The sequence below is a fragment of the Pristis pectinata genome, chromosome 3, assembly GCF_009764475.1.
Source record: "Pristis pectinata isolate sPriPec2 chromosome 3, sPriPec2.1.pri, whole genome shotgun sequence".
Classification (NCBI taxonomy): Eukaryota; Metazoa; Chordata; class Chondrichthyes; order Rhinopristiformes; family Pristidae; genus Pristis; species Pristis pectinata.
In genome coordinates this window covers 127,276,130-127,288,146 of record NC_067407.1, presented here as the reverse complement: position 1 = coordinate 127,288,146, position 12,017 = coordinate 127,276,130, and the positions used below count along the sequence as shown (strand labels likewise).

The 12,017-nt window shown below is 40.3% G+C and overlaps 1 protein-coding gene across 1 annotated transcript in view; it reads right to left on the bottom strand.

Moving 5' to 3' along the window:
* ttc27 (tetratricopeptide repeat domain 27) overlaps window positions 1-12,017 on the bottom strand; it is a 175,542-nt gene that overhangs the window by 120,668 nt on the left and 42,857 nt on the right. Inside the window, exon 8 of the mRNA XM_052011316.1 lies at window positions 9,276-9,388. Within this exon, the coding sequence (XP_051867276.1) occupies window positions 9,276-9,388 (113 nt within the window). The remainder of the gene's footprint in view (window positions 1-9,275; window positions 9,389-12,017) is intronic.

The following is a 12,017-nucleotide window of genomic DNA, read 5'->3' as shown; positions in this document are numbered from 1 at the left end:
ATTCACTACTCTCTGGGAAAAGCTGTTTCTCCTCATCTCCATCCCAAATCTATTCCCCCAAATCTTGAGGCTATATCTCCCAGTTCTAGTCTCACCTAGCAGTTGAAACAACCCTCCTGCCTCGATCTTATCTATCCCTTTCATAATTTCATATGTTTCTATAAGATCCCCTCTCACTCTTCTGAATTCCAGCGAGTATAGTCCCAGGCGACTCAATCTCTCCTCATCGGCTAATAACCCATTTCCAGAATCAACCTGGTGAACCTCCTCTGCACCACCTCCTAAGCCTGTATATCTTTTCTCACGTAAGGAGACCAGAACTGCATGCAGTCCTCCAGGTGCGGCCTCACTAGTACCCTGTACAGTTGCAGCAAAACCTCCCTGCTCTTAAAATCAATCCCTCTAGCAATGAAGGCCAACATTCCATTTGTCTTCTTGATAAGCTGTTGCACCTGCAAACCAACTTTTTGCGATTCATGCACAAGCCCTCCCAAGTCCCTCTGCACAACAGTATGCTACAATCTTTCACCATTTAAATAATAATCTGATCTTCTAGTTTTACTTACAAAGTGCATGACCTCGCATTTACCAACATTGTACTCCATCTACCAGACCCTTGCCCACTCACCTAACCTATCTCTCTGCAGACCCTCCACATCCTCTGCACAATTTGCTTTTCCACTCAATTTAGTGTCATCTGCAAACTTAGATATGCTACACTCAGTCCTCTCTTCCAAATCGTTAATGTGTATCGTGAACAGTTGTGGGCCTAGCACCGACCTCTGCGGCACCCCACTCACCACTGATTGCCAACCAGAGAAACACCCATTTATCCCAACTCTCTGCCTTCTCTATCTTCTATCCATGCTAATATATTACCCCCAACTCCAGGCATCCTTAACTTATATATGTCTTTTACGTGGCACCTTATCGAATGCCTTGTGGAAATCCAAGAATGCGACAACCACCTGTTCCCCTCTATCCACTGCGCTCATTATATCCTCAAAGAACTCCAGTAATTTTTTCAAACAGGACCTGCCTTTCCTGAATCATATTGTGTCTGCCTGATGGAACCATTTCTATCCAGATGTCTCGCTATTTCTTCCTTAATGTTAGCTTCAAGCATTTTCCAGATTACTTATGTTAAGCTAACTGGCCTATAGTTACCTGCCTTTTGCCTACATCCTTTTTTAAACAGTGGCATGACATTCGCAGTCTTCCAATCCACCAGGACCTGCCCACAGTTCGGATAATTTTGGTAAATTATCTCAAATGCCTCACTATAACTTCCGGCATTTCTTTCAGTACCTTGGGAATGCATCCCTTCAGGACCAGGGGACTCGTCTACCTTGTTACGGATTAGGTTGCTATTTGGTGAATGTCCCTTTAAGACATAGTTGTGTGTGTGTGTGTGTGTGTATGTGTGTGTGTGTGTGTGTGTGTTGTGTGTGTGTCATCATTACTACAACAGCAAGATAACAACGTGCTGACGTTTATGGTTCCATCAAAGAAAAGAGAGAGGGAGAGAGACACACTGACTGCTGGTCTCTGTATCAATGGATGAAAAACAATAACTGTGTCTGTCACTACAATCCACTTATGGATTTATGGAGTAATCCAGTGGAGTCCACTTTGTCATTAACCTGTAGAAGGAAACAGGTATTTCAGTGGACGGTCACATCTCGAATGCCTTTCGGGGTGGCAGATACTTCGGAACAAAGCAGTGGAGATCATTAGTGACTGAGGTGTCATATGGGTTCTATCATCTTAAAGGGACATTCAATGTCTTAAAGGGAGCAACCTTGAGACCCAGTAGTTTGCTCATCACTACCTCTTTAGTGACAGCAATTATATTGAGGTCCTCACCTCCCATCGCATCCATAACATCTCTCTTTAGCACGTTAGATGTGTCCTCCACCGTCAAGACCAACACAAAATAGTCGTTCAAGGCCTCGGCCATTTCCACATTACCCAATATTAATTCTCCCTTCTCATATTCCAAGGGACCCATGTTCACTTTAGCCACCCTTTTCCACTTTATATTATTATAAAAACTTTTGCCATCTGTTTTTATATTTTGCGCTAGTTTACTTTCATAATCTATCTTCCCTTTCCTTATTGGTTGCTTAGTTCTTTATTGCTTTATAAAGTTTTCCCGATCTTCCAATTTTCCACTACTCTTGGCGACTTTGTATGCTTCAACTTTTAGCTTGAGGCCTTCTTTTATTTCCTTAGTTATCCAAGGCTGGCTCTCCTCACCCTTACTGTCCTTCCTTTTAACTGCAATATACTTCTGTTGAGCACCGCTCCCTAGTATGATAATTTGGACTCTTGACCTCACAATCCACCTTGTTATGACCTTGCACCTTATTGTCTACCTGCAATGCACTTTCTCTGTAGCTATGACACTTTACTCTGCAGCTATGACACTTTACTCTGCATTCTGTATTGTTTTACCTTGTACTACCTCGATGCACTGTGTAATGAATCGATCTGTATGAACGGTATGCAAGACAAGTTTTTCACTGTACCTCGGTACAAGTGACAATAATAAACCAATTCCAATTCCACATCTCCGTAAGCTTTGATTTCCTTGGAGTCCAAGGAGCTAAAATATCTCAGCTTAGAACATGCTTAGTAAAACAGGATCCATAACCTTCTGGGTAGAGTATCCCACCTATTGAAAACCCTCCGAGTAAATAAATTTCTCCTCATCTCAATACTAAATGGCTCATCCCTTAAACTGAGACTACACATTCTAGCTCTACCCATCAGCCAGCATTTACCCAGCAAGCCCACTTTTTAATGTTAATGAAATTGCCTCTCATTTTTCTAAACTCTCAAAAAAAGCCCACTTTACTCAAGCTTTCTTCAAAGGCCATTCCTCTCATCCTAGGAATAAATCACATTCCTATTTATGGTTTCAGGAATGCTGGCAAATATAGGAAAAATAGAAGATTAACCCTAACCATAATGCAGAACTTTTCGAGGAGTCGTCCCTTTTAATTTCAGATAACCATTATCGAACCCAACCCTACTCACTGGTCTTTTATCTCCATTTTGTACACTTCAATTTGCCAAAAGTTTATTACTTGCATCCTGTTTGTGCCAAAGACTTGCTCACCCACCACCCCTAGATTATTGCCCCCTTAACACATTCACATCCTTCTGTGGTCTTATATTCACATCGTCTTCCAGCCTCCACAACTTGAACTTTCTCGACAGAGATTTAGCCATTATTTATCACTTTTCCAGAGAAAGCACTTGATAATGTTGTGCTTTTATGTATTCATACTTTAAAGACCGCACTGAACTGCAGCATTCTAATCAGCTACGTTTACCACTGTTCTCCATGGGTTGTAAATAAGCAATTTGTTAGTTTCTCTCAACAGATGAAAAAGATCTCAAACACACTGCTTGGGAAATTCTTGAAAATTTTTTTATGTCTACATTTACTGAATACGGGAAATGATAGAAAGGGACATAACTAGGCATTGTGCTGTAAGGAGTATGCAACAAAAAGTATACTATGCTGGCGGTAGAGTTAAGCTATGAAGAATATTGTGCTGGCGGTAGTGAGAAATTATTTTGTAGATACAATGACAAGTTTGCGTGCTGTATAACCAGACAGGCCCCCTGATTTCCATAAATGCCATACCACATTATGATGTATGTGGTATTCTTGTTAAGTGTTCACTCTCAGCTGAAAAGCATTTGCTCCAAAGAAAGCAAAATTCAGTAACTTAAGAATTTGGCTTATATGTCGAGTTCTGAAAGAATGGGGCTGAAGTTCACCAGCTTCATTTTTTTCCCCTGCTGATAGTGAGATGAGTGCTATGAAAGAAAGCAACACCTTTAAGTTGACAATGGTGCTGGGAATTAGGAGAGTGGATGTGAACGTGACAGTGCATTTTCTCATTACTTCACTATTTTCCCAATAGAAACGTGACCATAGCTCTGTGTTCACAAGGTTCACAACGTGATGGTCAAAACAAACCGTGTGGCAACAGTCATATTACAAAAGTTTACTGGTCCTTGAGGAACAAAATCAGGAAGGGTTCCCCTCTTTAAGAGAGCCAAGAAAGAGATTAGGATAGAATACATCAAAATTCAAAATTGCTCCAATCAAGAACTGATCCAGAAGCCAAGCTGTTTTACCACCTACAATTTTTACTATAGTAGATAAAGCCAGATAACTTTCTCCTTTAATAGTCATGTTTTGAGGTTATTTTGAAGCCATGGTTATCTGGTCAGTGTATGACCACACTTAGTTCCAACAAGTTATGAACACATGTTCCTCCATATGTCCCCCAAACACACTTGCAACTAAATCAGGTGGAAGGGGGAAAATAAGGACAAAGGTTATCTAAACATCTGCTACCTGCCAGATGAGTTAGCTGAAGCCCTGCAGGGCAGCATGATGTCATTAACATGAGCTCTGCATGCCATGATTTTCATCTCCAACTGCCTCATAACTCCAGTCTGATAACCTTAAAGCCCAAACTCAGACACAGTTTATGTAACAAGTAATTCATATATAACATGAATAAAATGCTAAAGAGAGAATAACAAATTACAACAGAGGACTCTAACCATATTATTTCAGTTTCAGAATCTGCAGTCATTTAGGGTGCATGTTTAACATAAATCTTAAGTGCCCTTGATTGAAAGCATTACTCTAACAGGAAAAAAATCATATTTCAACAAAGAATGTTAAGGAATTTTTTTTAAATTTAAGAAATCTCTACCGTTACTGACCAATCCTGGAACAGATGTGAGAAATCCTACTGGAAATGACAGAAATGCCCAACATTTTTTGGGATTAAATTAGATTGATGGTTCGACAAAAAATAACATTAAAATTATAATTTGGTTCTCAAAACTGGCTGAAATCTATTTAATGGAGATGTGGATGCCTTTTTCTTGAAGGGCAAATAGATTTGCATTTAAAAGTTTTTTTGTTTTACAGAAATAACATTTGGGGAAAGGAACTTCCCAACGTCTCTTTCTCAATGCCTTGGTCCGAGGAACCAGCCATGGTTAAAATAAATGTAAAAACAGGAGAAGCTGCAGCATATCAAAGGACAAGGGGATTAATATTACTCTGCTTCCCTCTTGTCTTTACTCTAATTTAATTTAATGTTGTATTTAAAGTCAACAACAAACTGCATACATATATTAACAGATCACATCAAATCTGGGAAAGTTTTTAATATTAACATCAACAACTTCCATTCATGTGTTGCCTTGAACTTAGTAAAACATCCCAAAACTAAGGGGGGGGGGGGGGGGTATGGAAATCACACAACAACTGACCAAGAGATAGAAAAGTTAATATTAGGATATGTTTCTGAAGGCTTGGAGAATTAGTAAGAATAAGGGGATCACTATATGGCTACCCATCTGTTCAAACAGGCACGGACGGCAACAAACACGATCATCCTCTAAACCCTGACTTATGCTAATTAAGAGATGCAATTCTTGCATCAAATTTCAAGATTAAGAGTAAGGCAAGGGGTAGGTGCCATAGCACTTGAAATGCTATGGAACAGAATGCTACAAGCTGAGTGTGGACAATGAAATTAGTATTGATAGGTTCTTGGTAGCTGGCATGGATACAGTGGGCCTAAGGATCTGCTTCTATGCTGTACAACTCTATATCTCTATGATTATTCTAGGACTTGAAAACATTATGTGCCTGGCACTTTGAGAAAGCACTGCATTTCCAAGAGATAACAATTTTCGATGATCTGGTTTCCTGTATCCCTTGAATTAGGCTAATAACCCTGAGGCACTTCTCAAAGAAAACAGCAACTTTAACTTTATTTATTAAAAGTATGAAAACAAAGTGAAGTGGTTCATTTTGGTAGGTCAAATATGATGGCAGAGTATAGTATTAATTGTAAGACTCTAGGCAGTGTGGACGATCAGAGGGATCTTGGGGTCTGAGTCCATACGATGCTCAAAGCAGCTGCACAGTTTGGCTCTGTGGTTAAGGCGGCTTTGTCCTTCATCAATCGTGGAATTGAATTTAGGAGCCGAGAGGTAATGTTGCAGCTATATAGAACCCTGGTCAGACCCCACTTGGAGTTCTGTGCTCAGTTCTGGTCACCTCACTACAGGAAGGATGTGGAAGCCATAGAAAGGGTGCAGAAGAGATTTACAAGAATGTTGCCTGGATTGGGGAGCATGCCTTATGAAAACAGGTTGAGTGAACTCGGCCTTTTCTCCTTGGAGTGACGGAGGATGAGAGGTGACCTGATAGAGGTGTATAAGATGATAAGAGGCATTGATCGTGTGGGTAGTCAGAGGCTTTTTCCCAGGGCTGAAATGGTTGCCACAAGAGGACACAGGTTTAAGGTGCTGGAGAGTAGGTACAGAGGAAATGTCAGGGGTAAGTTTTTTACTCAGATAGTGGTGAGTGCGTGGAATGGGCTGCCGGCAACGGTGGCGGAGGCGGATACGATAGGGTCTTTTAAGAGACTTTTGGATAGGTACATGGAGCTTAGAAAAATAGAGGGCTATAGGTAGGCCTAGTAATTTCTAAGGTAGGGATGTGTTTGGCACAACTTTGTGGGCCGAATGGCCTGTATTGGGCTGTAGGTTTTCTAAGTTTCTATGTTTATCTGATGAGCTGGTCAACATTCCTCCCTTAAGCAATGCCACTAAAGACGTTAACTGTTCATTCAGTCTTTGCTTTTTAAGGGGATCTTCGTGCATATATATTGGCAGCTGTATTTGCACACATAAAATTCACATCATTTTTGATTAATTAATTGTGCATGAAGAGCTCTGAGGTTTTTTTTGAAGTATTTTATGAATGCAACCATCTGCTTATGTGACATCAGATGCCATTCATTTCAGACTGCAAGCAGAATCTTATAATGTGTCTGTAATCAATTATAAAGCTTCTCCTTTGTTGACCAACTGAGAGCTTATAGTCTATATAAAAAAAACAGCTATTCAGGGTATCAGAATTTGGATGTAATACTCTGTCATATGAAAGGCAAGGAAACATCACCAAGTGTTTGGATGGAAATTCTGCAGGTTTATAAAACAAATTATCAACATTATTAAATGGAGAATGAAAAACCTTTAATCTTTCAGCATCCAACTGAGTCCAGTAGACTGATTTCTTGAGCCATTCTGCACCACCATCCAATAGAGCAAGTTTTTAAAATCCACATAATTTAATATTGTGGATCAGTGGTATTGATTTAGAAAAACTTTCCACAGTAAGAAATGGATGAACACTACACATTGCAGGGAAAAGAGGGAGATGGCCAAATTCATGACAACAGAACTAGGAAACAAGAAGCCAAAGTTCGAAGCTCAGCCAACGTCACTGAAGATTCCACCATCATCGCTGGATCAAGTGGGAAGTAGAACAAAAGAAAACACAGCATTAAGGAGGGAGCAAATAATGAAATAAACAAGCAGGTGTAGAGGATTACAAAGGGACTTCAATCCCTTGCAGCAGATGCCTTGAAATCACTTATAGAAAGATCACATTACATATTATACTTTAATCCGCCAGGAAACATGCTTATCTTATGCTAACTTCAACCCCAATTCCTGGATCATTGTGGAATTCTTTGTTATTGATAATCTAACAGTTTTTACTCTTTAACAGCATAGATTATAAATCACTATTTCATTTTGTAGTTGTTCACTTACAGAATATTTCACACCTTTTGCTAACATAAGACACTGACACCGATGGGTTATTTAACCACAAACAAGCACATGGATGAGGAATCTCAGCAGAGTGATCAATCAGTGAAGACCTGTAAGATTTTCTTTCCTCATTTCCTGTCTCAGAGATGCCAAGACCAGTTACACCATCCTGTTAAGCTACTGTAGCTCAGAACAGCTAACTTTTAAAAAATGTATTCATTTGTCAACATCAGAGATTTGTTGGCAAAGAACGAGGGTGTTCTTTGGCATCCTCCTACCCTACCCGCGCCCCCCCCGACCCCCCACCCCCGCCATTTGCTGCTTGTCTACCACCATTCAAGACTGGATATAGCAGGATTGCAGAGCCCTGATCTGATATGTTGCTGACAGCTGAGCACACAAGGTAGCACCAAATTTTAAGATATGCTTCATGCTGCTCCTGGAATGCCTTTCTGCACTCTTCATTTGACTGACTCAATTACAGTGGCAGCCAGCATCTTATGGAGGCCCATTATTGAACATAGAACACTATAGCACAGTACAGGCCCTTCGGCCCACAATGTTGTGCCAACATTTTATCCTGCTCTAAGATCTATTTAACCCTTCCCTCCCACATAGCCCCCTATTTTTCTATCATTCATGTATCTATCTAAGAGTCTCTTAAATGTCCCTAATGTATCTGCCCCCACAACCTCTGCTGGCAATGCGTTCCACGCACCCACCAATCTCTTTGTAAAAAAAATTACCCTGACATCCCCTTTATACCTTCCTCCAATCACCTTAAAATTATGACCCCTCGTGTTAGCCATTGTCGCCCTGGGAAAAAGTCTGACTGTCCACTTGATCTATGCCTCTTATGATAAGATGCATTGTTGAGCTAACAAATTTGTTCTATCCCTTCTAGCACAACTGTAGTGCCACACAACATGATGGATGGCACCTCAGAGGGAAAACAACTTTATCTCCACAAGGACTCTGCAGTGCTCACTTCTGCCAATGGACTGGTAAACCAGCAAAGACAAGGGCAAGTAAGTTTATCCCTTGTGTTGTTTGTTTCGATCACTACATGAAGAGCCAATCTGGCAGTTAACATCTTCATGACCTGGCCAGCAGAGTCAATGGTGGTGCTACTGTCACTACTGGTGTTGAACACTGAAGTCCACAAATGCATGAATGTGTAGATGTCCTAAATTCTGTGTCACAGCTACTTTCAGTGCTTCTTCCAAGTGTTCAACATGTAGAAACACTGATTCACCAGCTGATGGAGGACCATAAAGTCAAAGTCAAAGTCCAAGTCCAAGTCCAGTTTATTGTCTTATGCACAAGTACATATATGCACAGGTGGTAAAGGCCTATTGTGGAGTCACAATGGAACACAGTATATGGTAATTGGGCAGAAGTTTCCTTGCCCAGGTTTGACCTGATGTCATCAGACTTCATGAGGTCTGAAGTCAATGTTGAGGATTTTCAGTGTTACCTCTTACCATCTGTTACTACTGTGCTACCCTCTCTGCAACTCAGCAAGTTCTCGGCATGTATAGAACAGAAGCTTATGAGAAAGATCAGTTATCCACCAATGCTAATCCCAAAATGCTTACCAGATACCCAGAATTACAGCAAGCTCCTCTGCACACAGATCTAGCGTCTTATGTCCCTTTGGATCCACCAGTTCAATTGAATTCAGCAAAGTGTCATCACTCAGCTCGAGGTTCTGTTGGTAATTGAAGGAAAATATCTCAGCAAGTTTACTTTATGTATATTATTTGGGTTATTTGTCTATTCAATATTAGTACCAAAGGATTTTAATAGCAATGACAACCTGTGTTCCCTGGTCACAGATTCTATTCATCTCTCTGACAAGTGGCTAAGACTTAACCAGACCATTCCCAAATATGGTGTAATATATTGAACCACATCTGCAACATCACCATGTCCACCAATTTCCAGAAGAAGAGTGAACCAAAACGTTGCTTCACTCTAGCCCTGCCTCAGCTCACCCATTGCTGTAAATGTGGTTTATCCCCGTTAGTTCTGGACTAACTGGATCTAGTGCACTTCCTGCCTAACTCTCTAATCCTACTATCTGTAAACCTGAGGTCATCCAAAACTCTGCTGCACATGTTCTAACTTACAGCATGTCCCATTTATCCATCACCCTGACTTTGCTTTCAGACACATTCTTTATCTCACAATTCATTAATTTCCTCCAGCCCTACAATCTTCTGAAATGTCAGCACTCCTCAAATTCTGGCTTCTTGAGCATCCACAAATTTAATTGACTTCTTATCAGCAACTGTGCCTTCATCTGCTGAAGCCCCAAGGTCTGGTATTCCCTTCCTAAACTTCTGTCCCTCTCCACAACTCCTTCCTCCTTTAAGACACTCATTAAAACCTAGTTCCTTAATAAAACTTTTAGTCAATTGTCTCAGCTACATGGCTCAAATTTTGTTCAATGACTCTGTAAACACTTTGTTCTCTCTTCAACCTTTCTCCCCATTTCCACTGTACTCTTCAACATATCATTCTTTCCATGGGACAATTTTTCTGTTGATATCCTACTTTGGTTTTGCTGTGGACTGCACTTGGGCTGCTCAATGCTCTCAGCAACCTACTGGGAAAGAATATTTGGTTACCTAACTCACATTGATAGCAATTTAATTATTGTTAACCAGGAGTTTAAATGTGGCTTTCCTTCTAACCTGGTTTATGGACTCTTATTTTGGAGTACTTGAAACTATTCTGACATTTTAAAAATAAGATTAGCAAAACTCCATGAAGTTATAAAAATGTCTGAAGCTCAGTAACATGAATATCAGATCCCTGTAAAATCTACCTTGGCGCCTTTTGTCCCAAATTTTACTCCTATTCATTTCAATGGTACTTTGTTTAACGATAGTCTCTGAATGTAAATTCCAGACGTATTACATGAAATAGATTTCTCTTTAAAAATCAAGAACTGGTGCACAGCCTCTGGCTGCTCTCCAGCGATCACACATCATGCAAAGCTAAAAGGACAATCAATTCCTGATGTCCAGCGATTTAAAGAGTAGTTGGGCTAGAAACAAAAACCTAATTGTTTACTCTCAATAAATAACATAGCGCCCTCCCAGTGTGAAGATCTCTGGTTTCAGAGGTAGCTATAAACAGCACACATTATTATATTAACCACAACACCATTGGCATCAGCACCTTTAGTAGGTGTAAATGTGCACTATATGCCAAAATCAGGCTTGTCTGACTGAATCTCAGCCAGGTCCTAATGAAAGGCAACACCTAGTGGAATAATTACTCATCAATTCCCAAGACTTTTTAATTTTGGCATAAGAACCTGGTGGTTTTAGTATTATCCACCTGACGAGCCAAATATTTGCAAACAATCAGAAAAGTGAAGACTACTATCTAGCACCATGTAAAACTTTACAACCTATTCCATGGTCTGGTGGTTGGTGACTAAACTAATGCCCCCTCCTGGGATATCCAGGATATGGAGCTTGTGTGGACACACAGCAGAATTAATAAGGTAGCACAACTCCCAGAGCACCAAAATCCATCCACACATGGAGAGGAGATGAATTCCACCCACTGAATCCTCAATGAGGCAAAGCAAATCATCTAACCTCATTCCTAATTAGTCCAAACCCTGGTCAAAGGCACAAAGAGCAGAGGGGAGGTGGAATGCTATGTGGTGTATCAAAGAGTTACTTCAATTTCGGGAACAACTTCAAATGACTTAACTAAGTCAGAAAAAGGTTTCCAACAACAGATGAGCATCTTTACATTGGCAAAGTTATTTTCTTATTTTCATAATCAGATATATTAGAATATCATAACTGCACAGTGTCCCAAGTGTGGCCTTACCAATATGTTCAGACACTATAGAGGGCCCCACCAAAAACTGGAGAATTTTGCTGAATCTGTGAGGAAAGCTGCTGATTGTTCTGGTTCATTTATGTTAGCCCAAACAATAACATTGAGGGTGGGTGACTGAAAAGCAGAAAACACATACTGGGAGGATGCATACCTATGTACATACCATCATCTCAGCATAGCACAACAACACTGTGCTTACCTACAACTTCTCCAGCAGCTGTGCTGCTGAACTAGCAGCTCTGTAATAAATCCCAATATTGCATGGATTTAAACTAGTCTGACAATAATACAGTAAATGGGCATTCGTAGAATGTAGACAAACTCCCCCAAGTTGCTCTGTGAGATATTGAGGTAGGGATGGGGAAGACATTAATAGATGTAGTAGCAAAGCAAGATACCAAATAGATCGAACATCTTCTATCATAGCTACATCACTATGAGCAGTATACTTGGAAGCACTGCAAATTATT